Source organism: Galeopterus variegatus, unplaced genomic scaffold, assembly GCF_000696425.1.
Source record: "Galeopterus variegatus unplaced genomic scaffold, G_variegatus-3.0.2 Scaffold638, whole genome shotgun sequence".
Lineage (NCBI taxonomy): Eukaryota > Metazoa > Chordata > Mammalia > Dermoptera > Cynocephalidae > Galeopterus > Galeopterus variegatus.
The window spans coordinates 2,106-17,609 of record NW_007726749.1 but is presented as its reverse complement, the minus strand read 5'-3'; the positions used below and the strand labels follow the sequence as shown (position 1 = coordinate 17,609).

At 48.6% G+C, this 15,504-nt stretch overlaps 1 protein-coding gene across 1 annotated transcript in view; it reads right to left on the bottom strand.

Moving 5' to 3' along the window:
- The window catches only part of LRSAM1 (leucine rich repeat and sterile alpha motif containing 1), a 41,043-nt gene that overhangs the window by 23,455 nt on the left and 2,084 nt on the right, over positions 1-15,504 (bottom strand). The window contains exons 3-12 of the mRNA XM_008570871.1: positions 14,658-14,735; positions 13,249-13,317; positions 10,418-10,502; positions 9,302-9,423; positions 6,582-6,672; positions 3,097-3,227; positions 2,274-2,303; positions 1,778-1,900; positions 1,374-1,513; positions 417-461 (exon numbers count right to left, since the gene is read on the bottom strand). Of these exons, the coding sequence (XP_008569093.1) occupies positions 417-461; positions 1,374-1,513; positions 1,778-1,900; positions 2,274-2,303; positions 3,097-3,227; positions 6,582-6,672; positions 9,302-9,423; positions 10,418-10,502; positions 13,249-13,317; positions 14,658-14,735 (914 nt within the window). The remainder of the gene's footprint in view (positions 1-416; positions 462-1,373; positions 1,514-1,777; positions 1,901-2,273; positions 2,304-3,096; positions 3,228-6,581; positions 6,673-9,301; positions 9,424-10,417; positions 10,503-13,248; positions 13,318-14,657; positions 14,736-15,504) is intronic.

The window sequence follows — 15,504 nt, the reverse complement described above, 5'->3', positions numbered from 1 at the left end:
CCTCGGTGTTGCTCCCGCGCCTCGCTCAGCCAGTGAGCGGGAACTGGTCTGTATATGGGATCCGAACCCTCGGACGGGAGCGCCGCCGCGCTTCCCAAGCGGCGCACTATCCAGTGCGCCACCGGGCCGGCCGCCCCATCACTATTCTGATTGGTGTGGGTGAGATGGATCGATAAACTTCACTTTGCTAATAAATAAATAAACTAACAAATAAATGAATATTCTCATAAATAAATAAATAGTCAAGGGTTCAGTTCCCTGTGCCAGCCAGCTGCCCAAAAATAATAATAATAAATAAATAAATATTCTCTAAGGAGGTGAATCTCCTTATAGCTTTAGGGAAACTTTCTAGCACAATCCATGGAAAATCACAAGACGTTTTTTCCCCAAAGCTGCACCCCTGAAAGAACACTTACCTTTCATTTTCCAGTGACTTCAAAATCTCAGTACTTTTCTTCTGCCTGTGGGGTAAACCACAGAAGGTACCTGCAGTCACCAGCAGGCCTGTTTTCAACAGGACTGCTCCCGCATCATGGCACTGGCTGTGCAAAGGGGGCTCAGGAACTGGGCAGGGGACACCTTAGCTCCCCCACTTAGGAGCTCTGTGTTCTCAGGCCAGTTACTCAAACCACCCTAAGCCCCAGGTTTCTTCACCTGTGAAATGGGAATAATAATAATAATAATAAAACAACTTCTTGGGGTGCTTATAAAGAATAAATGAGGAAATATATATCAAGTGCTTGTCACATAAGAAACACCCAACAAATGGTAGCTTTCCTGGCTCACTCAGGCACTGACAGATGGAGGAACAAGTGACTCAGAAGATAGAAAAAAGGATGCCTGGAAGCAGCAGGGGATGGGGCTAAAGCCTGTTTCTGGAATCTTTCTGCAATGGACCCCTCACAAGACTTTTTTAGGCTTCTTAAGATCTCTCTGCCTCCTTTCTCCCTGGCCCCATTAAGACCTGCTCTCAGTAGCTCCTACCTTGGACAGGATTTGTTAAAGCAAATCTCTCTACAGGGTGAATGGCTGACCTCAGTGCAACAGGTTACCTGGAACCCGAAATATTGGAGCAGGATGTGATCTCAACTATCTTGTTAAACTCACCCATTTTATAGATCGAAAACCTGTGCCCAAGGCCACAGGTCCGAATCAGTAGTAGTCCCATGACAAGAAATCAGACCCTGCGATGCCTGGATCAGACTCTTTTCTCTGTTAGTTGGTGTGAATTAAAGCTCTCAGATCAGATCCTAATGATGGACATCTTGGGAAGGAATAGATACCATGAGGGAGAAACGGACCTCCATCCTGGGCTCCTCCAAGGGTATCATGGTGGTGGAAGGACCCTGGGGCTGGGAAGACAGGAGCCTGACCTCTGATTCTCCTGCAGGAGTTTCTGGATCCGGTTGGAGATGTTCTGCTCCGTCTGTTTCAGCTGTTCCAGCAGCCGCTGCCGCTCTGCATCCAGGTAGCGCTGGCGCTCACTCAGGCCCTGCTCCAGCCGGGACTGCTCCTGTAGCAGGGGGCAGGTCCTGAGCTGGATGGGCCCCCTCAGATGCACGGGCCATGCGGGTGCTGACCATCCCTGCCCAGCCAGTCCTGTCTGTGTGACCTTGGGCCACTTCCTCCCTAGCTAGGGCCAAGGGTGTCCATCTGCACACGAGGAGGCTGGACTGGGTGACTTATCAGGACCCTCCCAGGTGCTGGGGATGGAAGAGTCAGGAGGCCACTGGCTGGGGGCACAGACAGGCCTGAGCCCACCTGGCCGCTCACGAACCTCCTTGACTGTCTGAAGAATCTCGTCCTTCTGACTGTTACTCTGCTGAAGCAGCTGGGCGTGCTCCCGCTGCCCAAGCTCCAGGCGTCGCTCAAACTCAAGTTTCTCCAGCATCTTCTGTTCCTGCAAGAACACAGATCCTGGTGACTGTTGGCACAGGTCCTGTGGGCATTAGGACGTGGGAGCAGGGTGCAGGTCTCGATGCTGAGCACCCCCACCCCTGGCCCAGCTGTCATAAAACGGGCTGTTCCCTGCAGAGGCTGGTGATTTAGAACCTGGGATTGGGCCCACCCTCTCTGAGCCTCAGTCTCCTCATCTGTCAAATGAAGACAGTCCCCTCCCCCTGAGGCTGCATGAGGGATAATGCATGTAAGAGGAAAGCATTGCTATAACCTCTGACTTAGAGCCAGGAAGAAGTCGCTTCCTCAGATATTTTACGAGTTATGACATCTTCAACGAAGAGAAAAGTGACAGAGGAGAAAAGGCATTTTCTTACCTTCCTCTTCTCGTAGTCTGAGAACCTATTCTGGGGGGAAAAAAGAGAGTGGTCAAGAGAAGTGGGCAGCAGTGGTCCTCACTGGCATGTGCCCCAAATCACCAGGGTGGCCTGACATCATACAGACTCTGGCCCATCCCGTACAGCAACATCGGGATGGGGATGGGTGTTGATAAAGGGCCCCAGTGGGACCATGGTCACCAGGGTGAGAACCGCTGGGCTGCCACCGTGTCTTGGCGCCATACCTGTCCTATGCTAGCTCACCGCCAGGGACCCAGAGGGCCAGCCCGTCACTGGTGCTGACACTCACGCTGTTTCCTTTGCTAGACCATAAGCACCCTGGCCAGCAAGTGGCATGTGGTCAGGAAGTATTTGTTGAGGGACAATGAGGAACACAGACACGATCCCTGCTCTCAGGTAGCTCTGTCCAGCAGGAGAGGCAGGCATCAGACAAGTCACTTCCTGTGTAGTTCTCCTTCGATCTAGCGCTGTGATAAGTGCTACCAAGGAAACATGCAGGGCGCTCTGAGAACACGTAATGAGGATCTGACCTGGGCTGGCCCTTCTCAGAGAACATGATGTTTAAATTGAGAACTGAAGGATAAGACTAGTAAGTGGAGAAAGTTCCAGACACAGCTGGTGTTCGGCAAGCTGATGGGGTGAGGCTGCCACAGCAGGCCTTGTAAAAGTGGCCGAGCACATGGGTCTGAGTGGTGGTGAGTTCTGGTCTGATGAGGGGATCCAGGGGCTGCAGCTCTGAACATTCTCTGTGCCAGCTCCTCCCATGCGTATGCACACGTGAGAGCAGACAGGCCACCCTTACCTGCCATTCCACCTCCTCCCTGGAGAGCCTGTCCGTGGGCCCGTCAGGGCTGTCCTGGGAGTTCTCGGCTCCATCTTGTTCCAGAACTGGCAGCAGGTACTGGGAAGGGGGGTAGTATTCCAGCCCAGATTCTGCAAGAGATGAGACACAAGCTGGCCAAGAGGGAGGAGACAGCTGAGGTCCCCAGAGACACCTGCTCCTGCCTCCCTGGCCCTCCTCCTCCCTCCGTGGCAGCCTGACCACCCCAACTCAGGCCACTGCTCTCTCTCTTCTTCCCTAGACTGGGCCCTCCGCGCTGCTCACTGGTCCTACCCTGGCTGGGAAGGTGGCCAGTGCTTGGTGAATGTCAGGGGAGTGAGGAAACAGGCACCTCCTCTGCCTCTCCACCATCCAAGCGAGTGAGGTGGTGGGAAAAGCCTGAGATTTGCAGAGAAACCCGATCGGAGACCCAGCTGACCCGGTGATTTTCCATGTGTGGGACCTTGGTCAGGAGGCCCTGCAGAGCTTCCTCCTGCATAATTTGAGAGGGCTCATACCCTAGACTCATTTCGCGTTGGGCTGCTGGCCTTTTTCTTGCTGGTTTGTGGGCACTCTTTACATATTGCAGTTAATAACCTTGGGTAGGCCTATATTGTATGTGGCAACTCTCCTTCTAGGTGGTACCTTGTCTTTCTGATTTTGATGATGGTGTCCTTCTGAAGTAAACAAGTTTTAAATTTTGATGTAGTTAAAGTTATCCTTTTTTCCCTCCTGGGAAGGATACAAATAGGCAATTCACAAGAAATACTAAAAACAGTCAGTAGACATGAAAAAAATATTCAAATAATCAAGGAAAGAATATTAAAATACTAATAGGCTCTCTTGTTGACTGGTCATATCAGCAGACTCTTTAAGACAGCACCAAGTGTAGCCAGGTTGTGAACAGGAAAAAGGTCCTCTCAGATAATTCTCATGGCGTGGACACTGGTGTGACTCTCCAGGGAGCACCGGAGAGTGCCCACCCCTTTCACCCACCAACTCCACACTTGCCTGCCCTGGAGGAAAGTTCACATGGTGCCAGAGAGGGGTGGGTTGCAATGTTCCTGACAGTGGAGAATTGGATGTAACTGCCATGTTCACCGGAAGCTATGGGGCTCCACCATATGAAATACAACCAAGCAGTCTAAAAGAACATTTTTTTTCTCTTGGAGGTGGTATGGGGATCCAAACCCTTGACCTTGGTGTTATCAACACTGTACTCTAACCAGCTAAGCTAACCGGCCAGTCCTTAAAAAAACATTTATTTATTTATTTATTTTCCTTTTTGTCTTTTTTCGTGACCGGCAACGGATTGCAACCCTCAGTGTCGCGCCCGTACCGGACGGGGACTGGCAACGGGATCGCAACCCTCGGTTGCAGTGCGCCACCGGGCCGGCCCTAAAAGAACATTTAAACAGGAAAATGGCCAAGGTTATTCCTGAATGAAAAAAAGCAGGGCATAGCATCATACAATATGATACCTTTTAATGTTTTTTAATATTATTAAAAGAACAAAACAAAAATTTTACATATATATGTATACTCCTACACAGTTTAAATAAATTGAAGGATTATTTCTTAAGCTGTGTAGTAGGTATACATACGTTCACTGCTTTATTCTTTACATCTGTTGTATACCAAAATATCAAACAATTAAAAAATCTTTTTTAAATAAAATAAAATCTTGGTCTAGCTCAACCATTGGTCAGGGTGCATATTAGACTCAAAGACTCCAATGTGGCAGATGTGTGGTTGCCGTGTAACACTTTTTGTTTTTTTAAACAAAATGTGACATACATAAAGAAATGAGCACAAAATCTCCACATGTAGCCAGGAATTGGTGCTGGCCCAGAGCTCGTGTGCACACATTCCTCCACATCCCATCTGCGAGATTCCTCCAGGTTGTTGCATGTGGCCGTAGTTTGTTCTTTTCCATTGCTACGTAGTATTCACACACGAGTACAACACAGGTGACTTATCTATTCCGCTACTGTTTCCGGTTTGAGCTATTATGAATGGTGCTGCTATGACTGTCTTCACACATGACTCTGGGCACGTTCATGTGCATTTCTGTTGGGCATATGCCCAGGCATGGAACTGATCGGTCACAGGGCATTTGAATGTTCAGCTTGAGTAGATATTGATGATATTTTTTCAAGCAATTTTCTATTTCAATTTAACACTGCCACCTGCGTATACAGAAGTTCCTGCTGCTTCATCTTTGCTAATCTTGGTATTGCCAGTTCAATTTTGTAGGTGTGTACAAGTATTTCTTTGCAGTTTTAATTTGCATTTTCCTGTTGACTAAGTGATGCTGAACACTATTTTTTTCAAGTACTATTGGCCATCTGGATATTCTCTTCTATAAAATTCCTATTCAAGTTTCTTGATAATGCCTTTTCCTTATAGATCTATAGAAGCTCTTTTTATATGTTAGACACAAGTCCTTTGTTGGATATGTATGTATTGCAAATATCATCTCCAACTCTATGGCTTTCCTTTTCTTTCCATAAATGGTATCTTTTGAAGAAGAGAAGTTTTGATTTTAATGAACTCTAATTTACCAGCTCTTTATGGTTAGTGCTGTCTGCCTAAGAACGAGGTTAAGGTTTGTTCTATCCACAAGGATATCCAATTGATCCAGAATCATTTACTGAAAACACCATTTGTTCCCACTGCTTTGCAGCGGCACCTTCATCACGAATCACATGACTGTATGTATGGGAGTCTTGGCTATGTTCTGAAAGTTCCACAGGTGACAAGAACTGCTAATTCAGCTTGCCCTGCCTGACAAGGGGTACTGCTCTCTCTTGGATGCAGACCTGTGGCAGCTCTGGGTTTTAGCTCCTTCTGCTGCCCTGCCCTTCTTCCAAGCACAGGCCACTGTTGTCTCCCCCCTAGATGATCCCAATGGCCTCCTAACTGGTCTTCCAGCCTCCACTCATTCTTGCCTCCTCTGATGCCTTCTCCTCCCTGCAGCTGGAGTCATCTTTATGTAAAAAGCAAAGCCACTCACATCGCTGTCCCGTTTGGCTCTGCTCTCAGCTTCCTCCCCATCTCTCTTCCATTCGCTTCAGCCTCCAGCCACACCGGCCTTCTCCCCATCCCACTTCCAGTTCCTCACCCCTCAAGCCCTTTAATATGCACCTCCTGCTGCCAGGAACATCCTTCTCTCTTGTCTAAGCTCTCCCCATCCCTCAGGGGTCATCAGAGCCATTTTCTCAGACAGGCCTCCCTGCAGCCCCAACATAAAGCAGACCCCCATTATACTCTAGTAACCATGGCCTGTCATTCTATTCCCTGCATGACCATTTGTCTTGCCAGTTTCCCTTGCCAGACCTTGAGCTCCAAGCAGGCAGGGACTGTAGCCACCTCGATCTCTGCTGCCCCCAGCCTGGGGTGGCACAGAGTGGCCTCTGGGGTCATGTGTCCTCATTGAGTGGAGGTGGCAGGTGGACTGGCATTACCTTTGCAGAGGAACTGCTGGATAGCTGCAGTGCCGGCGCCACACACCTCCTGTGGGGGGTAGACCATGGCTGAGGCGTCGAGGCTCAGTGTCTGTGGACAGAGGGGACCCCTCTTTACTGTGTGGTTCACGTCACTGCTCAATACAACCAGAAGCCAGCTGGTTTCGTCATCAGCCTGGTTCACCGTCCATCTCCCCTGCCCGGCAGGTGCGCCCAGACAGCAAGAAGGCTGAGCCATCTTGTCACTTGCTGCTACACTCCCAGACCCAGGCATAGCAACCGGCATGCAGTGAGCACTTGGTTACCATTTGTGGATAAATACATGAGTGAGTGAAAAAAAGGAAGTTATAGGACAGCCTCTGGAATATGATTCCATCTTTGTTAAAAAATACACACACCCGACAGAAGCAGCATCTGCTCTATGATAATACTGGGGGACCTGATCACACCTCTCAGCATTGGACAGATCATCTAGGCAACAAATGAAAAGAGTAACTATTATTCTTTCAGAAGAAAAGAAGAAATCTAGGGTAATCAGAGGGAGGAGGGGGGTAGGGGAGAGATTGCACAAGGGGCATAAAGAATAATTACAATTTGTAACAATATATATGCTAGTAATATTGATTTGATCAACATATCTCAATGTTGAACCTCAAAAATATGTACAATCAAGTTTGATTCAATAAATAAAATAAATTAAAAAAATTTTAAAAATACACTCATCCACTGTCACAGCAGTGCATTATAGAAAAAAATTTAGAGAAATATATATCAAACTCAAAGTAGTTTCCTCTTTTTTTTTTTCATGTACAGGTGCTTGAGGATAGAAAAAGTGGTTTCCTATAAAGGAGAGATTCTGGGGTACCGTCTACATGAAATGTTTTTTAATATTGAATGTTTTAACAATATGCAGTATGACTTTCTACATAAGAAAAGACAATGTTTACTAGAGCATGCATACACATGTTTATGTGCTTATAAAGGCCAGGAAGCAGGGGCTCAGTCTACTCCCCTCTCCACCCTCCCCCACAAGGCTGCCCCTCCAGTGTGAGGTGTTTTTGGACCAAGCCCTCCTCCTGCCAACTTCTGGCTTCCTAGGCCTTCTGATCCCACCAGGGCTGGTAGGAGTTACTGAGGCCTCTTTTGGGAGCTGATATTCTCCATGCTTTGGGGCTAGGGGAGTCCTGGAGCAGGGAGAAGAAGGTTTGGGAGACACTGATTTTGTTGCCACACAGGTAGCTGGGTGGGAAGGCCCAGCACAGCCCTCGCAGTGTCACTGAGGCCAGCTGCCTCAGTTTGCTCTGTCTCTGTGCTCACCACCCACTCCTGTACAGACAACCTCTGCACAGCAGTCTGGCTTGAAAGAGGTAACCTCCCTATGGCTCATCAGAGGATTCTGGGATGCCTGGCTGGACTGTTTGCCACCATGAATGGGTACGTCCCTGTTCCAGAAGCTGAGCTGCACAGAGGTGAGGAGCACAGGTGAGGGACTCAGACTACCTGATGGACATCCCATCTCCACTATTACTACGTGTGTGGCCCTTGGCAAGCTTCTTAAACTGTCTGGGCCTCAGTTTCTTCATCTGCAAAATGGCACAACAGTATTTGCCTCACAAGGCTTTTGTAAAGATACAGGGAGCTAACACAGGTCAAGTGGCAGCCTTAGAAAGTACCAGATAAATGAGATAAATGTGAGCTGTGTTGTTGTCATGACTGTGAGAGCCCAGCCTCCCCAAGTAGATTGCCGTGTGTCGATGTCGGTTATAGCTAACCCGTGTCCCCCCAAATTCATATGCTGAACACCTAACCCCTGTACCTCAGAATGTGACTGTGTTTGGAGGTAGGCTCTTTAAAGACGGGATCAAGTTAAAAAGAGGTCATTGGGCAGGGCCCTAATCCAGTATGATTGGTGTCCTTCTAAGAAAAGGAAATCTGGACACAGACAGGGACAGAGGGAAGACCACGCGAAGACACAAGGAGAGGATGGCCATCTACAAGCCAAGGACAGAGGCCTCATAAGGGACCAACCCTGCTGACACCTCGATGTCAGACCTTTAGCCTCCAGAACTGTGAGATATAAATTTCTGTTGTGTAAGCCACCAGTCTATGGTGCTTTGCTGTGACAGCCCAAGCTGACTGATAGGAGGTGCCAGGAAGTGCTCACCGTCCCCACCCCTGCCCCACTATGCTCTGAGGAAACTCAGTTTCTGTGTCTGCCAAGCTAAGGCACAGACCGCTCCCTCCCCGACTCATGGCTCCTGCTCCCCACAGCCCCCAGTTTTCTGGGTCCATTATGATCTGAGCCCTGCAGGCTCAGCAACTTCCAACCACATCCACTCCCTCGCCGTTCCCAACACATCCCCTGCTTTCTACCTCCTGCCTCTCCAGAACTGCTCCCTTTGCCGCGTGCGTCTCTTATCCATATCTACTTCACAAGCTATTATTCCTCTTTCAAGGTCTGGCTCTGGTGCTAAGACTTTCACCTGGACTCAGCATCCACTCGTCTTCATTCTAGAAGTATGTTTTTCTGCCTCCTTTATGGCAGCAAAAGTCACAGAATTACAAATGATCACGTACTGTCTCTTTGTGAACTCCTAGGGACCATGCCTTGGGATCTCTGTGACCCCAGAACCTTGTGACCAGCGCAGGCACTCAGGAATGTAGGCCAGACAGGTGGGACAGGCCAGAGAGGACCCCAGGTGGGATGGCTCCCCACTTACCTCCAGGGTTCGCACATGAGCCAGCATCTGAGGCAGTCTCTGAATCTCATTTTCACTGATGTCAAGCGTACGTAAGCTTCGGAGTTCCCCCAAGGTGTCTGGAAGGTCCTTCAGCCTGTTGTCTGGAGAGATGCCAATGGCACAACTCAACACCCCAAAGTCCTGTCACCCGCTAGGACTCGGGGGAGGTCAGTGCCTCACTCTGCCCCCCAGGGCACGCGCCAGATCTGGGAACCTGAGGCTGCCAGATGAGTAAGAACAAGCCGACAGTGGAGTTCCAGTTCAAGTTCCCTGGGTTCAAGTTCCCACCCCACCACTTCCTAGCTGAGTGACTTTGGACAACTGGTGTTACCTCCCTGGGCCACAGTTTTCTCATCTGTAAAACGGGGATAACACCATCTGGCCTGAAGAACACTGAGGGATTCAATGAGATGGCGCACGTGAGGTCCTCGGCACAGTGCCTATCCCATAGCAAGTGATCAGTAAATGCGGCGCCGCTATTTTTATTGTTATCCACACGTTGTAATTAGATTAGCTGAGGCGTTCTGTGCAGAAAGCACCCGAGCACAGTGAGAAGAAACAGAAGAGCTGGGGGTACGGTGAGCCCAGCACTCTTTTGAGGGTAAGGAGACTGCTTTAGGATCTTGGCTTTGTCACTGTCTCATGGCTCTCTGAGCCTCACTTTCCTCATCTGGAAAATGGGGATAATAGTGCTGCCCTCTGCAGGCCTCAAGGGCTTGTCATGAGGCTTGCCACATTGCTGAGTGGGAATGCACTATTCCCTGAGTGTAACGTGCTGCTCAGACCTGTTTCCAGGGCTCCTCGCCTGCTCTCGCCCAACAGTCCACTCTTCCCACCGCTCACTATTACACACATGAATGACCAAGTCTTGGGGCCTAACTGCCAATGCCGTCTGCCCTCCTCCTCACAGGCCCTGTCTCTGGTTATCATGGAAATAGGCTGACCTAGTAGGAGGTCACTCCAGTTTATAGTGACACCTGGAGACTAGCTGCCCTCATGCTCAACAGTTCCCAGGTGGAGCACCCTGTGGATCCCAGTAAGGACGGCCCAGAGCTGACAAAGGATCACAGGGACAGGGCTTCATGGCCCCCTTACCTTTCACACTGAGGGTCTGGAGCTGGCTCAGGTTCCCAATGGGACGTGGGAGGTATGCCAGTTGATTCCTTTCCACATTCAATACCTACAAAAGGGGAAGAAACGATATGAGAACACTCTCGCAGACAGCAGGGACTGCCCCTGCACCCCTCACCCCTACTTTGGGCCAGGTGGCATCTGGGTGCCACACACACATGTCTTCATCTCCTCCTGCCAGCCCTGTGAGGAAGGGATGGATTGTTATGATCCCATTTGAGAGATGAGAAAACTGAGGCTCGGAGTGAAGGCACATGCCCAAGGCAGCAAAGCCAAGCCCTGCGCCCGGGTCTGGCTGTAGTACCATCATTGACCACAAAACACCCAATAACTGCCCCACTCGCAGGGAGAGAGAAAGAAGGGGACGAACAGACTCGCAGATCCAGGTGAGGTGACCCACAATGAGGCTCTAGCTGTCCCAGTGCCGCATAAAGGCAGTGTGACCTGCCCAAGGTCTCAAAGCCAGAAGCTGGAGGTGCTGGGATCGGAACCTGGGCTTGCTGGATTTCGAAGGCCACGTGCCCTCCAGGATGTGGCATCACAAGGTGAGCAAGGCCAACAGGATGACACACTAAGTAGCCATTAAAATTCGATATAACGGAAAGCTAAGTAGCCATTAAAAATAATGTGGCAGATGAATATTTAATGAACAGTGGATGGTTATGACTTATTGTCAGGTATCCAAAAGTCACAAAACAGTAAATACTACAATTTTATAAAAGTATACATATTTTTAAAAAGTCCCCAAAGATCCAATGCCAAGGTATTTACTGTGGCTCAAAGTGGTGGCAATTACTACTGTTCTGCCACATGTTCTCTGTGTGGCGTTGGACAGTTACCATCTCTGGACCTCAGTCTCCTCTTCTGTGAAATGTGATAACATCTCCTACATTGCGGGGTTGTTCATCCAAGTCGTTCCTTAGTGCCCCCATGTGCTAGGCAGTGTGCTAGGCAAAGGTGCTGCCCGTGCACAGATCACACTTTGGGAGGGAAGACAGCCTGTGAGTCGGAAACCCAGCGTTAGTAAGTGCAGGCTGCCACTGTGCTCACAGGAAATGAGCTGAGGTGCAGACAGAGATGAATAAGGGGACCCACTTAGGGCAGTCGGGGAGATGGAGGGAGAGCCCTGCAAACGGCCCCAGGAAGGGCCACTCAAGCATTAGGAAGAGCCCTGCCAGGATAAGGCGCAGAAAGTGTGATGTTATGATATGTACATGGTGGTTTTCATCCACGGTTCCTAGCTCCTAATTCCCATTACCCTGTTCTTTCGTTATAACGCTGGGATGCTTCAGTCCTCAGAAGCAGGCCTCAGAGAACAGAGTCTTTCTCTGACCTTCTCCTGCCCTCCTATGACCTGCTCCTTTTTCTCTCTGAGGCAGAATGTTATAACGCTGGGATGCTTCAGTCCTCAGAAGCAGGCCTCAGAGAACAGTCTTTCTCTGACCTTCTCCTGCCCTCCTATGACCTGCTCCTTTTTCTCTCTGAGGCAGAAAGTTTCTGACCTGATTTTTGGTCCTAAGACCCCCACTTCAGGAGGGGCCCTGCTGCATACTTGGGAGGAAGGAATGCTGCACCAAGAGGCCAAGAAGCACCTAACAGACGGCCTTGCTGGTGTCCCCACCGTTTGTTAGTGTTGGATCAAACCCTTTTTGTCCAATCACATTTCTACATGTTCATTCTTCAGTCATGCCTATGTAATGAAGCTTCATAAAAACCCAAGAGCATGGGGACTGGGGAGCTTCCAGATAGCTGAACACAAGGAGGTTCCTGGAGGGTGGCACCTGGGGAGGGCACAGAAGCTCCACATCCCTTCCCCATACCTCACCCTTTGCATCTCTTTGTATCCTGTGTAATATCCTTTACGATAACCTAGTAAACGTGAGTGTTTCCTTGAGTTCCATGAGCTGCTCTGGCAAAACTGAACCCAAGAAGGGTGTTGCGGGAACGCTGATCTATAATTGGTGGGTCACATGTTCCAGGGCCTGGACTTCAACTGGCATCCGAAGCAGGGCAGTCTTGGGGACTGATCCCTCAACCTGTGGGATCTGATGCTATCTCCACATAGATAGGGTCAGAATAGATTTGAGTTAGAGGACACCCAGCTGGTGTCTGCTGGAGAATCTTCCAGAGATTTGCTTAGTGTGTGGGGAGAAATCCCCCACATCTGGAATCAGAAGCATGTTGTAAGAGTACAGTGGGAGAAACTGAGTGTGTTTTTTCCACTCAGAAGTACAGAAAGGTTTTAGGAGCAAAGGGGAGAGAGTAGGAGGCTGGAAACACAGGCAGGCCAGCTGTGTGGGGTCTGCTGGGTCCTCGTGAAGAGAACAGATTTCAATCCAAGTGTGACGGGAAGCCATCTCCTCCTCCATAAATGGGGGCTGCACTCATGCCTGCCTTGCGGGGTGGCTGTGAAGAGTCAACAGATAATGCAGGGACGTGCTTAGCTCAAAGTAGGGGCTGTTACTGACAAGCTCCTTGAGTGAGACACGAGTCCCAGTGCTAAATTGACAATTTTTAAAAGGCAGATTTACCAGGTGCTTTTTTTCTGTAGAGCTGTGGAAGCTCATGATGAAATCCCCCAAATCACACACCAAAAATATGGTAGAGACACCCAGGGCCCAGGCTGCAATGGCGAATGCATCCTTTGGATGTCTCAAGAGCAAAGGGGAGGGTGGATCTGGCACCAGGGGTAGCCAGCTTCTACTGGCAAGAGCACACCAGAACATTCCAGACTCCTGTCTCTGCAATTCTCACTCAGGTGATCAGAGGCGGGTTTCTGTTTCCTGCAGCCTTACCTGGAGGGCTGTCAGCTGTCCTATGTCATCAGGAAGAGCCGTCAACTGGTTATCGTGGAGATCCAGAACCTGCAGAAGGAATACACCCAGTATCACCAACTGAGAACACCCCTCAGATTCCAGACTCCAGAGAACCAAGAAGGTGGCCAGGGTTACCACATGCCTCTGGTTTTGAAACACACAATATTTATCAAGTATTTATTTTTACCGTGAAGTGAAAAAAGTATAAGACAGTATGCATGCTATGCATACATACACATATATTTACTGTTAAAAAGAAAAACACCCCATGGATAAATATATATTTGCATAGAAAAAAGACTATCAAATACACAACAAAATATTGATAGTGGTTCTCTCTATTGATAGTGTGAAATTATGTATGTTTTCCCCCTTTTCTTTGTCTAACAGTATTTGCTAATTCATTGTTGTTTTCTGGTTTTTTGCTAGCCAGTACAGGGATGAAACCCTGGAACTTGATGTTATCAGCACCATGCTCTACCAACTGAGCAAACCAGTCAGCATTGCTATTTTTAAAAAAAATAATGAAAATGAGCAAAAAAAGCATAGAAGAAATATGTATATGTATATATACATATATGTAATACACATGTGAAATATAAATGCACAGAAATACAAACACATTTGAAAAATGTTCTTTTTCTGAATACAAGAATGTATGTTGGAGTAGAAAAATAAAGAGAAGTAAAAACTACACCCAACCCACACCAAGCAGAGCTAACTATGAAAAGCACTTGGATGCCTATGCTGCCAGTCTCTTCCTTTGGTGTGTAGACCCACTCTCACAAGCTTATGCTCACGTGGAACAATCCTGGAGTCAAATCTCACAAGTACTGTGACTACCTCCCAGCCCCTGTCCCAGAGGGGCTCATAGTCAGGACAGAGTCCTCCCAGATGTGGGATTTCACATGTCAGCTACATGATGCCCTGGACATCCCTCCTATTAATTCTTATTTAGAACCATCCATTTCCTTGCTCTCTGCTAGTTTACTTACCACGAGTTTATGATTTGGCTTTCCACCTAGCAAGTAACCTTCCTGAGGGCAAGGCCTGTGGCTGGTTGTCTTTGTCACCACCGCCCATGCACAGCACATAGAAGTGCCCAATAAACCATGTTGACCAAATCCCAGATTGACCATAATATTATTCCCTTCGTGGTGGGGGAGGAGGGGTGTGCAGCTGGCCACTACAGGGATCAAACCCTGGAACTTGGTGTTATCAGCACCATACACTAACCAAATGAATTAACCAGCTAGCTCCAGATTGACTATTATATTAGGCTTACTGGCATCAATATTAATACAGGAGACCCAAAGGGAGCAGGGAAGCTTGGCTTCCACCTGGAACAGCAGGCAGACACTGTGACACCTGGAGAAAGGGCCCAGTACCTTGATGGTTGCAAGACTCACGAGGCTGCAGGATTTAGGAAGCAGGGAAGTGAGGTGATTCGTATGGACAATCAACACCTGTGTGGAAAAGATTTGAGGAACTATCAGGTTGATGAAGAGCGGCAGTCTGAGGGCGAGGCAGCCAGCTCAGTGTGGGACACGCCCAGCAGCCCTGCCATGCCCAGGGCATCTCCACTCTCCAAGACACCGCAATGAGAGATGTGGTTCAGAATCATGGAGTCTCTTAATGTGGAATCAGATGACCTTAAGATCTGGAATGTCAAGGGTGAAAGGGATCTTAGAGGTCTAATTCTACCTTCCACCCTGAGAAGAAACCCCCTGCAGCCATCCTGACCTTAACCTTCCCCGGCTTCAGTATCTTTAAATGAAAGATAGAGAAATAATACAGTATCTGCCTCTCAGGGCTGCCATGATGACTAAACAAGCTGATGGACAAAATGTCATTAGCCCAGGGCTGGCACACGGTCCACTGCTCAATCCGTGTCATGTATTGCTATTTTGTTAGGCATCAACCATTGCTTTAAAACTTCCAGTGACAAGCAGCTCTCTACGCTGTTGGTATGGAACTCCTTTTACCTATCTTCGTTTAGACACTTCATTTGGAACCGTGTTACCCATCTTCATTCAAAGCTGCAATGTTCTTTTGAAATATCATTCATTCCACTCTGAACCTCCCCTGGGTCACCAGAATGACAGTATACTTTGCATTATTATTAACAGTGGAGTTACTAAGCACTCACTATATGGCGGGCATTATACTCCTCTGTCTATCTACGTATCGATCCCATTTAATTCTCACAGTATCTCTTTAAGAAAGTAGAACTAT